Raw genomic sequence first — 22,401 nt, 5'->3', positions numbered from 1 at the left:
AAAGGGGGGGGCAAGCCCATGTAAGGACATAGGAAGTTGCCATAACTTTCGGTTTACAAGAAATCAGGTGGTATTGTGTTCTGCAAATCTATATAAAGGGGGCGCACCCTGACTGGGTGTGCAGGTTGCGAACTTATCGCCCTGTACCTTTGTTCTGCATATATGCACTTCAAATAAAACCCTGTTAATAACCTGCAAGGACGTTTTGCTGCTTTGTGTGAATCTGTGCTCTGGGGACCCAACAGCAGATGTGGTTGGTCCTTCATAGGCCACCTCCGAAGTAGTACCGTCTCAGGAGAGCTGTGCAACAAGACTTCTTTTTCAGCTCCAACCCCACTGATCTCAGTCAAGTGTGCTAGTAGTCTGGGCTGCAAAATACGGCTGCTAAACTTGCATGAAGTCCCCCCTCCCAAAGTCCACAGAGCTTTCGTCAGGTAGACTTCTGCACGACTGCGACATTTGGGTTAGGACAGGTAAGGGTGTCGGAGAATGCCGACCATGATGGGAACAATAGGGGGGAAGGTCCTTTATTCGTCCCATGTCTGGAACACAATTCAATCCAGCGAATACAATCAGTATTTGCTGCTACTGTTGATTTTAGCCTATAAACCATGGGTGGGCAAACTAAGACCCGGGGGCCGGATGCGGCCCAATCGCCTTCTAAATCTGGCCCGCAGACGGTCCGGGAATCAGCGTGTTTTTACATGAGTAGAATGTGTCCTTTTATTTAAAATGTATTTCTGGGTTATTTGTGGGGCCTGTCTGGTGTTTTTACATGAGTAGAATGTGTCCTTTTATTTAAACTGTATCTCTGGGTTATTTGTGGGGCATAGGAATTCATTCATTTTTTTCTTCAAAATATAGTTTGCCCCCCCCCCCACAAGGTCTGAGGGACAGTGGACGCAGCCCCCTGCTGAAAAAGTTTGCTGACCCCTGCTGTAAACATTATGTCATTCATCACACCCAGGGCTGTAGCAAGGGGGATGTGGTAGGTGCGGTCTGCCCTGGATGTCCCCACAGAGGGAGGGGGTGACAAAATGGTGGGCGACACTCACTGTGGGGCCTGCAGCGCGTCCGAGTCACACATCTCGCCTGGGAGGGACGCGGTGGCTTGAGCGCCCTGCAGGCTCCGCGCAGCCCCAAACGGTCCGCCCGGCGTCTCCCCCTCAGCTGTGGGGTGGCTGAGCGGGAGGAGGCAGGCAGACTCTTTGGAGGCCCCACGGTGCCTCCATGGGCAGGGCACGTGCGCCGCCCCAGGTGCCCGACTGGCTTGCTCTGCCACTGTTTACCCCCCAATCTCCCCCTTTGCACCGTGTTTTCTCTGCAGTGAAATGAATGGGGTGGAATAACTCAACACCCGGTAGGTTTGCCACACGTCCTCTTTTCCCAGGACATGTCCTCCTTTTTATGGGTATCGTATATTTCACTCCATAAGATGCACCCGACCATAAGACACACCTAGTTTTTAGAGGAGGAAAACAAGAAAGCAACGCAAAGCTTCCTGAGCGAAGAGGGAGGAGCGCTCCGGCTGCGCTCAAGAGGTTTTGTGTGGCTTTCCCTGAAGCCAGGAGAGCAAGAGCGATTGGTGTCCCTCTTGCTCTTCTGGCTTCTGGGATAGCTGCGCAGCCTGCATTCACTCCATAAGATGCACACACATTTCCCCTCACTTTTTAGGAGGGGGAAGTGCGTCTTATGGAGCAATAAATACGGTATGTAAAATGAGAGTCATCATAGAGATCTGTAGTTAAAAGCAGAAGTCAGCAAATGTGTCCCCTGTTTTGCTCGTCAAAACATGGCAACCCTAACGACAACTGAATTTGTGTAATTAATGATGTAAATTGTGTATTTTCACCACAGCAGACAGTGAGACACATAACAGGAAACAAATTGCAGCAGGAGCCAGTGTGGCATTACATAGAGAAGGGCAGGCCTGCACTTGCGACATCTTGGTCGCCAGCCCACCAGGGGCTCAATAAACCTAAGTTTGGTGCCTGTCTGTAGACTGCAGAAATAGGGCTGGGGGTGGATAGATATAAGCACCTGTCAGGTCAGCTTTAGGATCTAAGAGAAGCTTCAAATAAGCCATGACTGGCAAAGGCAACTAGAATTATTATTCTTATTCTTATTACATTTTTCAAGGCACTTCATAAAATCTCTTCATCTGTCTCTCTTACACCACAACACTTGTAAACAGAGACTCAAGAAACAAGCAACAAACCCAAGCAACGAGCAGTACTTCGGTGGCTACTCTTCTTCTATATTTGGCCCTAATTTCGATTTCATTTCAGCACCGATTGCTCAGTCCAAATGACTCTCGGTGGCCTGCTTGCAAAATGCAACGGGGAGAAAGATAGTTGTCTAGTCCAGGCTGGGCTGCACAATTCCCCCATTCCAATATATATGAAAAAGAGAGATCCGTATCTTTCAAACACTTTCGCTCCTGGGCGTTACAGGTGTCCCTGCGTGAAGTCTGTTTTCAGAAACGACAAGAAAGGCACGTTCTTCCTGGGTGCAGAAACGTAAACTTGGCCTCTTCCTACGACCCCTTAAGGCTCTACACCTCAGTGCCCTCCCGGGCATAGATGAGACTATTGACTGTGAAGTTGTATAAGTGGTTGTACTGGCCTGACTGGCCCCCGCTGCCGGGGTGGAAGGGGCTGTAGTAGGCAGCAGCGGGCGCCGAAACTCGCTGGAGCTGCTCCGCGGGGGCGACTTCCTGGGCGAAGCTGCAACCACCCGGGTGTCCCGCAGGGAGATTCCTGTGGTGTAGGTCACTGCTGAGGCTCCCAGCCAGGCGCCCGCCATTGCTCAGCGAGTTCATGCTGCTGAAAAAGCTGCTGAGGCATCCGGCTGCGGGCGAGACGATCACAGGCGGGGAGGCGCTTTTGGAATGGTCCCTCATGGACGCCATCGGCTCCAGATCGGAGGAGGGGCTTTCCCCACACGGCTTCCCCGGGACTAAAGGGATGGCGTGGCCTTCCTCCGACTTCAGAGTCCCCAGCGTGGAAGCCGCGGCTGGCGCTGTAGAGCTGGTGGGGTCAGAGCGGCGCTTGCGCTTGCGCCGGAAGTTCCCGTTGTCAAACATTTTCTCGCAGTTCGGGTCCAAGGTCCAGTAGTTTCCCTTTCCTGAAGGATGACAAGAGAGGAGGGGGTTAAAAGGGAAGCCTTTCCTTTAGACTGCAGAACCGCATACTCCCCGAATAGCATCTTAGTCCCGTCCCACCCGTTCCGAACATTTGTGGAGTTGTGTAGTCCACAATTTATGCGTAATTTATGTTAACTTGTTTTTAAACATTTTAAGAAGCTGTCGTTTGGTTTCATTGTTTTTCTATTGTAGTAAACCCTCTGTGGTATAGTTTTATGATATCAACGGTATATAGATACCTTTATAAGTACATTCATACCTTTTGTTACGTTCGGTTCAGGTTGTGTTATTTCAGGATACGTCCCGTGGCGACCCGGAAGTAACGGAACGGGTTGCTTCCGGGTTTCGCCGCTCACGCAGACGCTCAAAATGATGTCACACGCATGGGCAGAAGCGACGAATCATGACCCGTGCACGCGCAGACATAGGTTGCGCTCTGCTCATGTTGCGAACGGGGCTCCGGAACGGATCCCGTTTGCAACCAGAGGTACCACTGTAATGCCAAAGAGATACAAAGAGAGACAAAGGTCCTACAGGCCTAGCGTCAGGGACATGGCTGAATTGAACATCTGGGAAGAGTCTGACTCTGGAGATGAAGGAATGTCAGTACAGAGGCAGCCAGAGTCTGACTCTGGAGACAAGGGATTGCAACCACGGATAGAGCAGGAGTGGGTTAGTTCAGCCACCCTTCATCAAAAGTTCTCAGACTCAGATATAGCAGCAGACTCAGAAAGCTCGCAGGCAGAGAGAGGGGAGGAGATAGACGGCTTTGAGGGGGTTGCTATGCAACCAGGAGGGAGGCAGTGTTTAGAGGGATCTTTGTTTGATAGCGGGGGTGGGGTGGAGAGTTCACCCACCTTCTCCCCGAACCAGAAGAGCTGAAAGGGTTACAACACAACGGAAGTACAAGAGAGGAAGGACTGGATTCTGGCGCCCTTCATGCTGCGAAAGGGTGGAGACTCAGTGTGACCGACTCGTAGCTAAGAGCGGCAGGCTCGGAGCTGCACTCTGGATGTTAACTGTAAATATTGAATGAATTTATTATTACGGTCACAGACCAGGTCCTTAACTGTAAATAAACGTACCCTAAAACTGTCAGAGACCCATGAATTCTTATCGGGGCTTGCTTGCCTGCCTGAGATCATTACACCTAGGCAACCTGTGGAACGCAGGTGTTGCTGCAATCCATCTCCCATCAGCCTCAACATCATGGGCAGCGGTCAGGAATTATGGGAGCTGTAGTTCAGCAGCATTTCCAGGGGGCACAGGCTCCCAGTCCCAGTGGTTGTTTTTTCCAGGGGGTGCTCAAGGGTACACAGTACCGGTACCTCTTTTCTTTGTTGTTAAAAGGTGTGGCACTTACTGTAACAACTTCATGGTGAGTACCAGCACCTATTTTTCGGGGGGGGGGGGGAGAGCACTGCCTGCTCCCATACCGAGGACTAGAAAAGAATAGGCATACAGTGGTACCTCAGGTTACAGACGCTTCAGGTTACAGACTCCGCTAACCCAGAAATAGTACCTCGGGTTAAGAACTTTGCTTCAGGATGAGAACAGAAATGACGCGGCGGTGGCAGCAGGAGGCCCCATTAGCTAAAGTGATACCTCAGGTTAAGAACAGTTTCAGGTTAAGAACAGACCTCCAGAACGAATTAAGTTCTTAACCCGAGGTACCACTGTACCAGGGATATTATTTTGAGGGTCTCAGCTCCCAATCCCTGAAGTACCTTATTTCTCACTGTATAAGACGATGTTTTTTATTACAGTGGTACCTTGGGTTACATACGCTTCAGGTTACATACGCTTCAGGTTACAGACTCCGCTAACCCAGAAATAGTACCTCGGGTTAAGAACTTTGCTTCAGGATAAGAACAGAAATCGTGCTCCAGCAGCCCGGCGGCAGTGGGAGGCCCCATTAGCTAAAGTGGTGCTTCAGGTTAAGAACAGTTTCAGGTTAAGAACAGTCCTCCAGAACAAATTAAGTTCTTAACTCGAGGTACCACTGTACCAGGGATAAAACTTAACAAGCTATAAAATCTCTACTTTCAGTCCACTAAGAATTATTATGTTATACAGTGGTAGTGGTACCTCGGGTTAAGTACTTAATTCGTTCCGGAGGTCCGTTCTTAACCTGAAACTGTTCTTAACTTGAAGCACCACTTTAGCTAATGGGGCTTCCCGCTGCCGCCGCGCCGCCGGGGTACGATTTCTGTTCTTATCCTGAAGCAAAGTTCTTAACCTGAATCACTATTTCTGGGTTAGCGGAGTCTGTAACCTGAAGCGTATGTAACCTGAAGCGTATTTAACCAGAGGTACCACTGTAATCCTATTGATGTCCACACAAAAGCAATTCCCGCCGAATTCAATGGGGCAGATGTTGAGGTACATGGATGTATAGGATCGAAACCGAAGGATTTCTAACCAATTCTTTGAATCGCTTAACAGATCATTAACCAAGCCTTGTGAGGAATTTTTGAGGGAGTTTGGTATGTTTAGTCCGGGGAAGAGGAGACCAAGGCAAGATATGATAGCCCTTTAGATATCGGAAGATGGCTATCACATGGAAAATGGTGCAAGCTTGTTTTCGGCTGCTCTGCCGCATGGGACCCGAACCAATGGCTTCAAGGGACAAGAAAGCAGATTCTGAGTAAAGATCAGGAAGAACTTTCTGACTGTATGATCTGTTTTGACCGTGGAACAGACTCCCTCAGGAGGTGGTCCACTCTCTCTTTCAATGGAGGTTTTTAAGCAGAGAATGGATGGCCAACGGTCATGGATGCTTTAGTCGAGATTCCCGCATTGCAGTTGATGGACTAGATGACTCCGGGTGTCCCTTCCAACTCTATGAGTCTTTGGGGGTGGAGAAATCCATATTAGCAAACTTATAATGTAGAAGCTTTTGGCAGGGAGGGAGAGTTCACTGGGAAGTATAAGAAATTACTATGCAATTATCAAATATTTATCCATCTTTGCTGAAAGGCATGTGTGTATAGACATACAGTGGTACCTTGGGTTAAGTACTTAATTCGTTCCAGAGGTCTGTTCTTAACCTGAAACTGTTCTTAACCTGAAGCACCACTTTAGCTAATGGGGCCTCCTGCTGCCACTGCGCCGCCGGAGCACAATTTCTATTCTTATCCTGAAGCAAAGTTCTTAACCTGAAGCACTATTTCTGGGTTAGCGGAGTGTGTAACCTGAAGTGTATGTAACCTGAAGCGTATGTAACCCGAGGTACCACTGTAGATACTCATTCACTCATTCATTCCCTATTGCACTTAACACCAACCAAAACAGCTTCAAACAAATAAACCTGTGTTTTAATTAAATCTGCTTCTAGATCAATCCATTGCTGATGATAGTCTGCAGTCCCTGACATGCCATGTACAAAAAATGAAAGCCACCGTTCAAATTTGAAAATGCAGTACGTATGCAGTTCAACCGAGAAAAAACAGCTCCGAAACAAGTTTCTGTTATGCAAGAACTCGATGCCAAGCTCTTACATTTACAGTGGTACCTCGGGTTACAGACGCTTCAGGTTACATACGCTTCAGGTTACAGACTCCGCTAACCCAGAAATAGTACCTCGGGTTAAGAACTTTACCTCAGAAATCATGCTCCAGCAGCGCAGCAGCAGCAGGAGGCCCTATTAGCTAAAGTGGTGCTTCAGGTTAAGGACAGTTTCAGGTTAAGAACGGACCTCCGGAACGAATTAAGTACTTAACCTGAGGCGCCACTGTAATTATCTTAACTAATAATTCTCCTCTTTGCCATTTTTGCAATAATTCAAATAATTCACCTTACAAAATAATTCATCAGGTTAAGAACAGTTTCAGGTTAAGAACGGACCTCCAGAACAAATTAAGTTCTTAACCCGAGGTACCACTGTATTTCCCCAAGGAAATAAACAGTGGTGGGTCCTAATGCTCTGTGCTTTGCAGCTCCCAAGTACTGAAGCGTTTTCAGCTATAAATGACTTGGATTTTCCATTCTCTTCAGGAATGGCTATGGGAAGAAAGGGAGCTACTGGTCCCATTTTTCTACCTCCACTGACAGAAGGCAAGATGCCCCGAGTTTCAGCTGCCGGGAATCACAAGCAGAGAGAGTGTTGTTGCACCCAGGTCTTCCCAAAGGCATCTGGCTGTTCACTGTGTTCTTATCCACATACGGGACGAACGCATGAAGCTCCCACAGCACAAAATAGTTGGGCATATTGCAATTGGGGAGGGGGCAGAATATGGGGTCCCCATCAGTCTCACACAGCCACACAGGAGCTCCTGGATCATGACCCTAGTGTTTGGTTAACAGTAGGAAACTTCGGAGCAGTGATTGTATTTTTCGCCAGATACCACCGAACCAAGTTTGAAAGACAGGTTGCTACTAAGAAAAGGGTTTCCATTTAAGAAAACGGGCAAATTTTTACTGGGCATTGTTGGGAGTGATATAAATAGAAAGGAATATAAGCTCTTTTTATATGCAATAACAGCAGCAAGAATATCACTGGCCCAAAATGGAAGCAAGAACAATTACCGACGATTGAAGAATGGAGGATGAAGTCAATGGACTATGCAGAACTAGATAAACTAACAGGAAGGGTTCGAAACCGGCGGGACCAGAAATTCACGAAAGACTGGAGTAAATTTACGGACTATTTGAAAAGTATTTGTGAAGATCAGACGACGTTTGTAGGTTTGCAAGACGTTTTGTGAGGAGTATTATTGGAAGTATTGCAAAAATGGAGAAGGGGAAGGATGATTTGTTAAGAGATGTAAAGGCAATATGAAGTTAAGAAATGCATAAGAAGTGGTTAAAACGGTGGATCATCAGAGGTGCTGATGGAAGTCTAAAAAGATTGTATAAGTGATAAGTTTTGTGGTACATTTTATAATTTATATGTTAAAATCAATAAAAATTATATATATATATATATATATATATATATATATATATATATATATATATAAAAGAAAACTGGCAAATGACCATCTTTACCCATGTTTGTACTTGAAGCTTCAGGCCTGGACCCAAAATGAGCACACTCAATCCTACAAATGAGGGAATGATCATCTAAACATATCCCAGGATTTTAACCAGAGAGCAATGCATGCAACTTAGGTCACCAAGCGAATGTTCAGGTTTGCAGATCCCAGTAACCGACTGAAGGCTGATGTTTTATTTGAGATCGTTTGGCTTTTTGTGAAATTTTGTGTTGTTTTTCACACACACACCCCTTTTGCACGACGTGCTTTTATGCGTGAGAAAAGTGTGGCTCGAGTTTATAAAATTAAATTGGGACGTTCAGACTTGAGCTTTTAGTTTCTAGAAATCATCGCAGCTCACTTTGACTTCGTGAGTTAGAACCTCTTCTTTTACCAGGTTAAGTTCGCGCTGCTGTATAATAAAACTGCGAAATCTTCACTACCAAATGTTGTGACACGTTCATAACCAGTGCCGGATTTGTGTATAAGCTAAACAAGCTGTAGCTTAGGGCCCCAATCTCTTGGGGGCCCCCAAAAAAATTTAAGGGAAAAAACAACTGGATGTACATTTCCAAAACATAAGATAAAAAACAAATAAGATAAAACCTACATACAGCAACAGTGTTTTGTGTTGTGTAGGCTCCTGTAATCTAAGTAATGGGACCTGCCTGCTAGCCTGCTCCCTAAAATATCACTGATTTTCTCATTTCTATATCAATCACTTTGGTAAAATACATATTTTGTTACAGTGGTACCTCGGGTTACATACGCTTCAGGTTACAGACTCCGCTAACCCAGAAATAGTGCTTCAGGTTAAGAACTTTGCTTCAGGATGAGAACAGAAATCGTGCTCCAGCGGCACGGCGGCAGCAGGAGGCCCCATTAGCTAAAGTGGTGCTTTAGGTTAAGTACAGTTTCAGGTTAAGAACAGACCTCCGGAACGAATTAAGTACTTAACCCGAGGGACCGCTGTATGTGCAAATGGCTTCAGATAGCTATTAGGTCCATAAATTACCATACAGCATATATTCAACACAAAAAACCAGCGGAAATTTGTTGTTGACAAAGGACAGCTGGACATATAAAGGGCCCCATTACCTTCAGGAGCTTAGGGCCTCATCAAACCTAAATCCAGCCCTGTTCATAACTCCCTGGTTCTGGCCAGGATCCAAAGAGCTAGGTGCATACATACAACATGCGCACACATACAAACACAGACTTCTCAATTTTCACTTTCAATTCCAGTGCTCGCACTCGCACAAGACCACTTCAGAACATCCCCCAACCTTCAGGAGCAGCCGGCTGAAAAATTACGGAAGCCTTTATTTAAATCCCACGTACAATGCACCTCCTGATCCACAGCCCTGTCTGCACTACTTAGAATCTTACTTCTCCCTCATGCTTGCTGCTCATTAAACTGGGTATCCTTTGTTCTGCAAAGGGCCGGGCATCAGAGGCCAAATATTTTATTACAACTGAAATAAATCATTTCCTTAATCAGTGTGTTGTTCCCTTTGGGGCTCTGAAACCAAGTAACTTCTAACAAATGATTCACACAGCTGATGGCAACCAGGATCCCACAAAATCTAGATGGCTACAGGTTCTCCATCTCTGTTTGCCTTTTTTGTTTTTAACGGTAAACAAAGACAGGGAGCTGGAAGCAGTGAATGCTTGCGGGAAAAGGAGACTTGTTCAATCCTTCTTGCCAAGAAAACTGTTGCAGTTGACATTCTACACTGCAGTTTAATATATGAAGTGTAAAACGGCTTTTGCTTCAATCAGCCTGTGAGTCCAACTGTATATCAGAGCGAGCGGACTTCGGATTTGTTGAATCATTTCTGGAGGTTTTTGCCCCTAGTGCTCCATTACAGAGAGCCTCTGAGCACCTCTGTGTCGCAATGAGTCCGTGTGTCTGGCTCTTAACCAGAAGGTTGGTGGTTCGGGCCGACCCAGGGTTGGCTGTGGGTAGGATTCCTGTATAGCAGGGGGTTGGAATGGATGACCCCTGGGTTCCCTTCCGACTCTAGAATTCTATGTGCTGTGCTTAGGAATTTGATTTCAGCACCAGAACTGAACTCGGCTCCTTTCACACCAAAGTCCACTCCTGGTTAGCTTTCTTCATTTTGGCAGCTTAATTTCAGGGGGTGGGGGGAGTTCTTTTCGTCGCTAAACAATTCAGGAGTCAGATCGTCCAGAGATCTACCGGCAGATTCCAATCCACTGTCTTCCCACCTCAGGCTTACACGCAGTGCTTTTTCCCCCGAAAAAAATGTTTAGCGGTACTCTCATTTCCCTAAAGGTAAAGGGCCCCCTGACAATTAAGTCCAGTCGCAAACGACTCTGGGGTTGCGGCGTTCATCTCGCTTTACAGGCTGAGGGAGCCAGCGTTTGTCCACTTCTGCAGACAGTTTTTCCGGATCGTGTGGCCAGCATGACTAAGCTGCTTCTGGCGAAATCAGAGCAGCGAACAGAAACGCCGTTTACCTTCCCGCCAGAGCGGTACCTATTTATCTACTTGCACTTTGACGTGCTTTCGAACTGCTAGGTTGGCAGGAGCAGGGACCGAGCAACGGGAGCTCACCCCGTCACGGGGATTCGAACCGCCAACCTTCTGATCGGCAAGTCCTAGGCTCAGTGGTTTAACCCACAGCACCACCCGCGTCCCTCTCATTTTCCTACTCACATTGAAATACTGCCCCTCAATGAGGCCAAACTTAGATTCACAAAAATGTTTAGGGGTATGCGGACCCCTGCGGACCCCCAGAAAAATCCTACATGGATCAAGGTGCTTCATTTGTATTACAGTGGTACCTCAGGTTACATACGCTTCAGGTTACATACGCTTCAGGTTACAGACTCCGCTAACCCAGAAATAGTGCTTCAGGTTAAGAACTTTGCTTCAGGATGAGAACAGAAATCGTGCTCCGGCGGTGCGGTGGCAGCGGGAGGCCCCATTAGCTAAAGTGGTGCTTCAGGTTAAGAACAGTTTCAGGTTAAGAACGGACCTCCGGAACGAATTAAGTATGTAACCAGATGTACCACTGTACAAGTATTCTGTTCTGCTGTAACAACGATAAGAAGCGGTGAACTAAACCTCACATACGGAAATTACATGATATCTCTTCACCAATTTTTGCTCAATAACTGGATGCTGATTTTGTCAATGGGTGTTGTGGGTTTGCCTCCTAGCTAGGTGCGTACAAGACACGCATAGCCCAGAACTCCTGTCTCGTTTATCAACAACAACAACCACCCGGGAAGGTAGATTAGGAAGCAACTGGAATAAAAGCAGGACAGATGTTGTTGGACTATGACTCCCATCAGTCCCAGTCCACATGACCAATGTTCAGGGATGCTGGGAGTTGTAGTTCAACATCTGGAGAGCACCCCATTGGCTGGCCCTGTGATGGAAGTAGCATTCTTGGTTGAGCAAGGGTTTGAATCTGCCTTCCCCACGCCCAAACTTAATACCATCTACGGCATGACAGAGAGCCTCTTCTCTTCCCAACCTCCTCTTCCAGAATCTCCCATCTGCAAACTGTTCCAAAGATCATGCGTTCACGAGCTGGTTTTAAAAGCACACGCAAGTGCTTTAAAAGATAAATCTGTTTTTAAGCATATTTTCGCAATGAACCACGACGGGCAGAAGCTGGTTTCTTGTTATGAAAGAGGAGGATTTCTAGCCAATTATAACAGCTGTTAAAATCTGAAGTCGACAAGCGTTCAGGATGCGCATCACCCTTAAATCCCTGCCTCGTTCATCTGAAATTAAGTCTTTCTAAGCTGCAGATTATTATTTTTCTGTTCAAGATCCGCACTTGTAACACTTGTTCAAGCCATCTGGAGAAATTGTATTAGCCACATTCCTTGTACGACCATTTGAACGGGCACTTGAACACCTCCGTGGATGTAGGATAAGGTGGCATCTTCTCCCACCCTTGACACACACACGTGTGATGTCCCCAGTTTATCTCTTGCCATCGTCAATAGCACCCACAAACGCCCCTCAAAGAACGACTGACATAACAGTCTGGCATAACAAGCCCCACATCGCCCGGGGCATGGGTATCCAAATTTGGGAGGAGAACACACCGAGGAACCTTTTTTTCTCACCGAAAAAATGGAGAATTGTACATTTTACCTCATATCTCAGGTTCTACGAGTGCTCGAAACACACTCTTTCTGTGAAAAAAGAAAAATGAAAGCTGGGGATCAGTAGATTGTGGTTCACCTGAAGGAAATAACTGCCCTTTCTTTTCCTCCTCACGGTTGTTCACGGAAGGAAGGATCCCCAATTTTCATTTAAGCTGCAGCCCAGCTTCTCAGTTACAAATTTATCCCCGGAAAATATTTTGCAGTAAGTGAGAAAGTGTGAATGTGTACAGCTACGTACACAATCTATGTTTGTGTACAGCTGTGTACAGCTAGGTTTCCTCACCGCTGAGGTAATTTTCTCTGAGAAGGGAGCACAACTTTTAGCCAGGCATCTCAGCAAGCTTCTCCTTCTTGTCTCTTTGTCCAGGTCAGCTTCCCTGCCTCATTCAGTGTGCAAGAGCAGTGCTTCTCCAAACAGAAACTCTAACCCATTCCTCCCTAGCGCTTGCTTGAGCCGTTGGTTTTTCTTTTACTAAAAAAGTCATCGTCTGCGGCACACGATTCATCTTAGGGCATCTCAACCTGACTGCCAAGGAACATGGAGTTTGGGAATGGCACTTCCATTTGGCAAAGTGAGACAGTCACTTTAGGCGGCGCTGGGGGCAGTGACAGCAACCACCCACGACAGTTCCTCCTGGCCATTTCCCTCTTTTGGGGTACAGACCTGGATATGTCCGGGGACCCCTAAACTAGCCGGCTGCCTGAGGTACAGTAAGCCTCATCACCAGCGTTGAAATTCTGGTCCAGCTTCCAGTCCGGTCGGCTTCTGTCTGTGGAACTGAGAGGGACTCCATCTTGCTCTTTGCCTCGGGTGGCAAAATGTCTTGAGCTTGGGCTGGCCCAAGTTGCGTCTGATGCAAAAGCAGGCTGTTGTCAGACTCATACACACGCCAGCCCCGGGCAGTAAGGCCAGCAGTGAGGGATGATGGGCACTGCAGACCAGTAAGGGCTTTTTCTGTGGCAGCTTTGTGCCTACGGAAAAGCCCCTGCTCTGGGGTGTGTCTCGCCGCAGCGCTGTTTCCTTTTCATCGCCAGGTGATGATGAACATCTTTGTCCAAGCCTTTGGGGAGGGGTGAAGTGTCGTAAATTGTGAGAATGCTTTTGCTGCTCCTGCTCTGTGGTTTCACTTTGCTGCGATTTTATGACAAGCTATATAAAAGTTGAAGCATATTATCGTTCCAGCTTTTTTATTGTTATTTTTTAAAAAAACAATCTTTTTATCTACCTAGGAAACTAATTTTATCACGAGCATTAGCTTTTTAAAACACTGTCTATTGTACCTATACTCTGATAATTTCATTATGCTTACGGTTTTTACAGTCTTTTATGGATTTGTTAAAATGAAATTTTTTAATTCTGTTTTATGAAAACAACTTCCTTTTAGTTAAGTGGTCTATAATTCTTGCAAAATAAGTAATAATTCTTACGAGTTTTCAAAAAAAAATGCATACAGGGCTAAAAAGTTAGTCCCAAAGCCGCCCAGAGTGGCTGGGGAAGCCCAGCCAGATGGTGGTGGTTGTTATATTCCCTATGCATTTAGTTCATACAAATGCTATGTTGCCCTATTATTTTTATCCTGCATGTCCATATAAAATGATTTTTACAAGCTGCATACACTAGAAATAGAAACGGAAACAAAACAAAGCTGTGAGCCGAGGCTCATATTAGATGCGACAGAGGCGGCCATGTTTGGCCTGTTCACATGTCTGCCCATCCACATATAAAAGGGTGCATGATTTTAGGTCAACAGGAGAAGGAATCAGAACCTTTAGCTTTCTGTGGTCTGTTGCCACAGGTGCGTTTCTCTGGGACCAAGGGCCAAATGAACTGAGACATTAGTCACGCATATCTCAACACCTGCATTACTGTGTATTTTCGACGCAAATAACAGCTGCAGGTGTGTCTGTGTGGAAATCCAGATCGGGGCCACGATGGAAGTTAAACCTCCCCACACACTCCAACTGCTATTTAATTTCTTTAAAAAGAAAACGAAGAATAGCAATCTATGCAGAAACATGCAAAGAGTGTTGCTACTTAACTGTGATTTCAATCTGCGGGCCAGACATCTAGCAGTTATCTAACACTGCGAAGAGCGTGAAGATATAGGCTCGGAGAAAAGGGGGTGACCAGCTCCCCAAACATCTCAGCCTTTTACTGCCTTTGTATGGATGGAAATGAGCAGCACCTAGTATTTAATTTTGGTGGCCCTGTGAACAGATTAGCATGCCTAGAAAGAGCTGAGGAGCAGCTGCCCTTTGCAGCACTCTTTTACTCTGTATGCGGTACGCAGAAATCATCGAGGTTGTCAACAAAGTTGCTAACTTAATGCCCAATGGCAAATTCATGTACCAAAACTCCCAGTTACGGGACGATCAGCAGAGTTTATAGGGAACTTCTGAGTATTCAAGGCACATCACAAACTTTACCTCAAGAATCCTTAACAATTAGATCAGAATTATTGTCCTCATATTGCAGATGGAGGGAGGGGAAAGATCTTCAATTTTTCATCTATGAGCTAACTGGGAGCAATTCAGTTCTTAAATACGCATTGCATACCATTTGGGGTTTGTTTGTTTTCTAAAAAGACAGAAAGGGGATAGAAATCCTTCTATGAAGCAAATGGCTTCTTATGATTTCCATGGGCAACTCTCTTATCCTCAGTCCATCAGCACATTACTGTTTACATTAACCAGCAGAGGTTATCCAGGGTTTCAGACTTCTCGGGAGATGCTGGGGTTTGAACATTTATTTATATGTTCAGTTTATATACTGTTCTTTATCCAAAAATCCCAGGACATGGGAGCTTCTGTGTTCAAAGCAGACGCACAATGACTAAGCTATTGCTCTCTCCCATAGGATGCTGACAGAAGCCATTTTGTAACTAGAAAACAAAATGCACAAGATTGGGACTAAGGCAAAAGAGCATGTATTCAAGAATCAAACTCCACAGAGCTTGCATTGAGATCACTTAAGATAGGTTGCTTATTCCCAGAACAAATCTATGTGCCGGCGTGTATATGAGCGAGAATTTCTAATTCTCCCATGTGCAAAGGAAGACCGTTACTACGAATTGGGTGCGATAACGCACCTTATTTGATCGGAAAAGGAAGTTCCTTTCCAAGGCCGAAGAAATCTCCGCTTCTTTCAGCAGGGAAGCGCATCGCTCCAAGGCATGTCGAGTTGGAGAGCTGAACACATACCACACACAGATCACATCCCTTTCACTCTGCCGTAATTAATCCTGAAATATTTCCAGCTATCGAGGTCCAAAATCCTAACTTCCCTTAAGGAATGGCGGGAGGGGTAAGGAGTGCATGCATTTTGCAACTGCATGTGCAAACATGCTCGGCAAATAGAAAGCATTAAGGGGTCTCTCTTTTGAATGAAGTGAGGCTTAGCGGGAGGCCATCTGTACAGCTTACCACCTGATCCTAAGGACGCTAGCAGTACAATCCTATAAGCACGAAGAGGGGAAATGTAAAGAAAAGGAAGGAACCTTTTATCATATGTGGTAGACCTGTCCCAAGGTGAAAGACTTCTGGGAAAAGATTTATAATGAATTGAAAAAAATGTTCAACTATACATTTATTAAGAAACCAGAGGCCTTTCTTCTTGGAATAACAGGTTTGGAATTGCCCAAGAAAGATGTTAAATTATTTTTGTATGCCACAACTGCTGCTCATATTTTGTTAGCTAAAAAGTGGAAAACCCAAGAATTACCAACAATAGAAGAATGGCAGATGAAGATGATGGATTTTGCGGAGCTAGCCGACCTAACCGGAAGAGTCCCCAACCAGAAGGAGGAGGAGTATCAGGAAGAGTGGATCAAATTTAATGATTATTTAGTTAAATTTGTTAAGTTAAACTAACCAGAAATAGCTTGCAGATACTTAATGGGCTTAGGATTTTATTTATGTTAAGTGATGAATTAATATGTTTAATTTCATAAGGTGAAGATTTAAGGATGTTCATGTTCAAGTTAAATTTTATAAGAATTGTGATTTGGGAAACAGTTAAAAGGATATGCAACGAAATTCAACCAAGGGGAAGCGCGGAAGTCACTTAAGAAAGTTAATAAGTGTAATTTTCAATAAGGCTATGATTTATGTTTGTTTGTCTTATGTGTTTGTTTGTTTATAATATTGTGAAAACCAATAAAAAAAATTTGGGGGGAAAAGGTTTTAAATTTGACTTTAAAAATCCCAGCTAAGGATGCTTTGAGATTCCTGCAAATGCAGATAGGGTCTCTCTCTCCCAACCCTAAAATTCCGTGTTTTTGGGGGGGGATATGCTAGCCTGGAGTGGCGGGGGACACCTGTCCCATGCGCCTCTCCACCCATGCTCAGAGCGAGGCACTCTTTCCCCCCGCTTCCCCGCCATCCCCACGCGCGGCGATGCACCCACCGGGGTCGTCCTCGTCGCGGGGCACCTTTCGGAAGCAGTCGTTGAGGCTGAGGTTGTGTCGGATGGAGTTCTGCCAGCCGGCCTTGCTGCGCTTGTAGAAGGGGAAATTCTCGGCCACGTACTGGTAGATGTGGCTGAGCGTCAGCTTGCGCTCGGGCGCGCTCTGGATGGCCATGGCGATGAGCGCAGAGTAGGAGTAGGGTGGGCGCACCAGGCGCAGCAGCTCCTCCTGGCTGGCCAGGCTCAGCCAGCCCAGCTCCGACGGCGCCCCGGAGCCGCCCGCCGGCCCCGCAGCCGAGCCCAAGAGCGCCGGCGCCCCGACGCCCCTCGGCGGGCAGCCGTAGGGCAGGAAAGGGGCTCCCGAGCCCCCGGGACCGCCACCTCCTCCTCCTCCTGCTGCTCCTCCTGCGGTACCCCCGACGCCCCCTCCGCTGGGCACGTAGGGGCCCGCGCCGCTCACCCCCCACAAGTAGCCCCCCGCGCCCGGTGGTGGCCCGTAGTCGCCCAGTGCGTACGCGGCGCCCGGCTGCCTCTGCCCCGACGTGCCGGCAGCCGCCGCGGCTGCTGCTGCTTGGGGATACACGCTGAAAGCCTCGCTGCAGTAGACGGCCATGGCGGGAGCGTCCCGGGCGCTGCTGCTGCTCCGAGACCAAGGCGCCAAGGGGCTGCCGGGCGCCGTCGGGGGCGAGCGAGGAGCGCGGGGCGCGGGCTGGTGAGGCAGCTCGCGGGCGCTCATGGCCCAGGCGGCAGGGAGGCGCGGCGAAGGCGGACCAGTCCCCGCCCAGAGCCGTCTGGGCCAGCCTGGAGGGGGCTGCCTCTCTGCCGCCGTCGACGAGCCTTATAGCCCCCGCGCGCTTTGCCCAGCCTCCCGGCCCGGGGCCCGGGGCTGGCTGATCCCAGAAGGAGGGGCTGTGGCGCGGCTGCAGCCCGTCGACGGGGCGGGCGGAGGCGCCGCCGCTGCCAGGGAGGGGGATCTCGTCCTTTGGCCTCGGTCGCCCCGGGGGTCCCCTCCTCCGGTCCTCCTCTCTCGGCGAAGCGCTTGTGGATCGACGAGGCTTGCTTCTGCCCGTCGGGGGGAGGGTGGAATTAAAGTGAACGTGGGACAGGTTGTGTGTAGGAGGGGAACCAATGAGTTGAATGTGTTGGTAGAATGAGGGGGATCTCAGTCCCAGCGCATCTTTTCGCCGGAGATGCTGCCCTCGCGCTTTCGACGGGGCTTACTTCCGAGTAACAGGACGGCCCTTTTCGCCCCAGCTCAGGCTCCCCGCTTCGTGTCTGCGGGGGCCCTCGCCTCTCCGAAGTTGCTGCTCCCTTGCAGCTGCCCTGGGAGGCGAGGGAAGAACGCAGAGAACTTTTCGACGACAAGCGAAACTTGGTCTTTCCGGAAGTCCGGAGTCAGACTACTTGGAGGGGCTTCGGATCCCAAGGAAAGCGATTCGAAAGGCGTTTCAGGATCGCCTCCAGGGAGAATACTTCATGCAACCAGCGTCTACGCGTGTTCGCGTTGCAGCGCCCCGAAAGCCCATTCCATCACTCCATCTGGTCAGACAGGATGGGTGCAAATTATATTACACCGTGTAAATAATAGCTTGGCCCAAGATGAAACAAAACCAGCTCGCACTCACCACCACCCCCTCCAGCGCGCTCATCTTCATTTTATTTCAGACTCAATTTTCTATTTCCAATGTCTGATCAGCTCGGTTAATAATAATAATAATAATAATAATAATAATAATAATAATAATAATATATCACGCCCTCGATTCTCGAATCTTTGGCGTTCATTATATGCAGTTTTGGAGACTGAATTCTGCGTCCCCAACATCCCTAGTTCGTGAGAAACAATTCAGTTGTTTTACTCGGGACATTTCTAATTTTGGGGAATTCACCTCCTTTTATCTCCCGCCGCATGTAGCAGTCGCCTTCAGATGTTTAGCTCTACAGCTCTCCCAGGTGTCTATCTTTTAATTAACGAACGAAATAAAATTAGAATCGGCGAGGAAGAATATATTACGAAATCTTGCAAAGCAGAAAGCACCTGAAGAGTACCGTTTTGATCAGAATTCATCCACGAGGTACAGATGCCTCATTAATCATCATTAACAATGAATTAAACAGCACTCCCTTGGCTAGATTTCCAAGAAACACGTGGTTTCGAAAACCTGCTTTCAGTTGTGAGTCAACAGGTGTGCATAAAGAAAATTGCCTGATTTATAAAAAAAAAATACTTAATGAAATTGTATCGTACGCGGACGACGACGCACTGGTGCCTTGAACAGTTTTTTAAAATATATACATTTTTAAGTAATCATTTCGATTTCCCTGAAACATTCAGAAGAGATTTCTGTGCATCTACTATATTTTGGTTCCACCCTGAGATCAGAAGAGGCCGTTTCTCAGGGTGTGATCCTAGACACCACGAGGCACTTACATGAGAGTAAATCCCAGGGAACTTCATGGGACACCCTTCCAGGAAACCATGAGCAGAATTGCGTGTTAATTCCTGATCCCTGATCTGGGATTGCCTCAATCCCGTCCGAACTATTTATGATGCACTTGACCACTATTTTCCTCTGCCATTTTATTGGTGCGTAAAAGGCATTTCTGAAGCTTTTCTGCCACTTAAAATTTGCATCCTTTCGAGCCTCGCCACATCGGCCTCGCAGGGCTATTGGGCAGAAAACGCGAAGGCAATGGCAAACTTTCGAAGATAAATGGCTTTCTACCCACACCACTCAGTTTAAAATTCCCACTTTTTATTTCTGGCGCTATTCTCGCGAAAAGCAGAATTTTCAAAGTGTTCTTTTTTTAAAAAAAAAAGGCTACCCTGCAAATGATCCGAACAACGATTTTGGAGCCACCTTTTCTGCAGGGATGAAAATAAATCGGTTGCAAAGAGAAAGAGAGAGAGAAAATCATAATATTTCATCCCTGCCGTTCAGGGACGGATGCTTTTATTTTATTTTTTGTAAATATTCTCCTGCGGACGCGCCTTCATAGCAACCTACTTTAAAGTTTATTCGTAGGTACTTTAAAGCCTCAACCTGAGCACAACGGTGGCTCGAAAAGCAATTTCTATTTAAATCACCGAGGCTTGTATCCAAATCTCTCTCCTTTATATATATGTCTTTGTGTGTGTGAAAAAATTCAGGGCAGTGGAGCGGGAGGAAAATCTGAGGCTCTGATCCAGCCAGAATTAAATAAACCCTGGTAGCAAAAAGGCCCATTCGCTGCCTTGAAGCCGAGAAAACGAGCGTGCGTAAAACTGCGGTGCGCTTTTCTCGTATTGAAAGCCAATATAGTTTATTTTACGGCAGTTCCTTCTCCGCCCCCCAACATATACAAATGCCCTTCGGATTTATCAGGACAATGTTTTTTGGTTTTTTTCCTTCGTGGCGTGGCCTTTTATGCTAGCTGGGCAATTTTTTAGTAAGAAGCATCCCTTGTAAAAATAAAATAAAAAATTCCCAAAGTGAAATGTGGTGTAAGTAAGCACGAGAACGAATAAATATGCTAAAGACAACTCTTTTTAACGCAACGGACATTTTTCTCACGAAGGATAGCGCTCTAACTTTCGGTCGACACATTTAATGCTAAGGAAGTACTAGTGTGTGTTGCTGGTTATTCATAAGCCCTGGCGATCGCGGTGGAGGAGCGGGGTGCGCGGAAGGGAGACGGGCTGGTCCCATTTCAGAGCTTTAATTCGGAGAAGTTGGCTTCGGGGTGCGTTCCCATAACCACGAGCCCCCCACAGGTATCCGACGCGCGTTACAACTTGGCCAGAAGCCCAATGTAAACGGGGTGAAACTAGACGTGCGTCTCTCTGTGCATCTTGGTTTGGGTTAGGAGAAGAGGCTCGCTGGAAAACCAGCGCGCCTTTTCTGTTCCAAAAAGGAGGATAAACGCCGGGCCTTTTCAACTATTACGCACAGGCAGAGTCCAGCGCGCTTCGCTTCGAGGTGAATATGGGCTGGTTCACACGTGATTTGGCACAGTTCTCGGTGAGTGGAAGCTGAATGTGTGGGCAGATGCCTTGCTCAGCTTTGCCTCTGCGGTGACATCAGGTGGTGTGAAAGTTGGTCCGTGGTGGTAGATCCACGAGAAATGCATTTCTCTAACAAAGGGGATTATTAAACCAGTCCTTAACTAATGCAAACTCAAGTTTGCATTCCCTCCCCCACTGATTTCTCTAAGATTTACTATTTCCAAGTGTATCCTTGTTGTTGTTAAGTTGTTTAGTCGTGTCAGACTCTTCGTGACCCCCTGGACCAGAGCACGCCAGGCACTCCTGTCTTCCACTGCCTCCCGCAGTTTGGTCAAACTCATGTTGGTCGCTTCGAGAACACTGTCCAACCATCTCGTCCGCTGTCGTCCCCTTCTCCTTGTGCCCTCCATCTTTCCCAACACCAGGTTCTTTCCCAGGGAGTCTTCTCTTCTCATGAGGTGGCCAAAGTACTGGAGCCTCAGCTTCAGGATCTGTCCGTCCAGTGAGCACTCAGGGCTGATTTCCTTAAGAATGGAGAGGTCTGATCTTCTTGCAGTCCATGGGACTCTCAAGAGTGTATCCTTAGAACTCCTTAAAGGTAAAGGTAAAGGAACCCCTGACCATTAGGTCCAGTCGTGACCGACTCTGGGGTTGCGGCGCTGATCTCGCTTTATTGGCCAAGGGAGCTGGCGTACAGGTTCCAGGTCATGTGGCCAGCATGACTAAGCCACTTCTGGTGAACCAGAGCAGCGCACGGAGACGCCGTTTAGCTTCCCGCCGGAGCGGTACCTGTTTATCTACTTGCACTTTGATGTGCTTTTGAACTGCTAGGTTGGCAGAAGCAGGGACCGAGCAACGAGAGCTCACCCCATCGCGGGGATTCGAACCGCCGACCTTCTGATCGGCAAGTCCTAAGCTCTGTGGTTTAACCCACAGCGCCACCCACGTCCCTTTTAGAACTCATTAGGTGTACACTTAAGCAAGACCAGGCACAGGCAAACTCGGCACTCCAGATGTTGTGGGACTACAACTCCCATGATCCCTAGCTAACAGGACCAGTGGTCAGGGATGATGGGAACTGTAGTCCCAAAACATCTGGAGGGCCAAGTTTGCCTATCCCTGAGCAAGACCGTAATGCTTGTAAACTGAGTGCAAGAAAGGTGCTGGCTGATTTAAATCTCTGAATCTATAAGCTTGCTTCCTCAAAAAATTACATATCAGCAGTGTTTTGGCTTTGCTTTTTTAATACTGAGATTGCAATCTCAGGCGGTTTATAACACCAGTTTCATTAAATATTCTTCCACTTTATGTTCTCTTTAAATACCTGGAGCCAGGTCTTTAGGCTTGTTTTTTAAAAAAAGAAAGAGAAAGAAAGAATCAGGTAAAAAACAGTATAGGCAGGCACTTGATGATGATAATAATAAGAATAGTGTCTAGCATTTATATAATACTCTGTCTAAAGTGGTCATATGCGCCTTACTTGAGGAATCCTTGCAGCAATCCTGTAAGGTGAATCAGTATTATACCCATTTGCAGATGGGGCACTGAGAGGCAGTGGCAGAAACTACCGTATTTTTTTGTATATAACATGCCCCTGTGTATAAGACGACCCCCTATTTTTTGGGAAAGCAAATTAAGGAAATGGGGGGAGATTGCCCAGAGTTGTTAAGCTTTTTTGGGGGGGGGTTGCCAACAATCACTCACCCGCCTGACCGCCACTGCTAATCACATGCTT

At 47.1% G+C, this 22,401-nt stretch overlaps 1 protein-coding gene across 1 annotated transcript; it reads right to left on the bottom strand.

Moving 5' to 3' along the window:
* Positions 1-269: 269 nt before the first annotated feature.
* FOXI3 (forkhead box I3) lies at positions 270-17,417 on the bottom strand (the record flags this gene model as incomplete). The annotated part of the gene is made up of 2 exons (XM_083583291.1): positions 270-3,126; positions 16,682-17,417. 2 exons carry the CDS (start codon positions 17,415-17,417, stop codon positions 2,555-2,557), a joined length of 1,308 nt encoding a protein of 435 aa, XP_083439417.1. The 3' UTR covers positions 270-2,554.
* Positions 17,418-22,401: the final 4,984 nt, after the last annotated feature.

This window comes from Podarcis filfolensis (assembly GCF_964270895.1).
Source record: "Podarcis filfolensis genome assembly, chromosome: 13".
In the NCBI taxonomy this organism is placed as follows: Eukaryota; Metazoa; Chordata; class Lepidosauria; order Squamata; family Lacertidae; genus Podarcis; species Podarcis filfolensis.
This window is presented reverse-complemented; position numbering and strand designations above follow the sequence as displayed.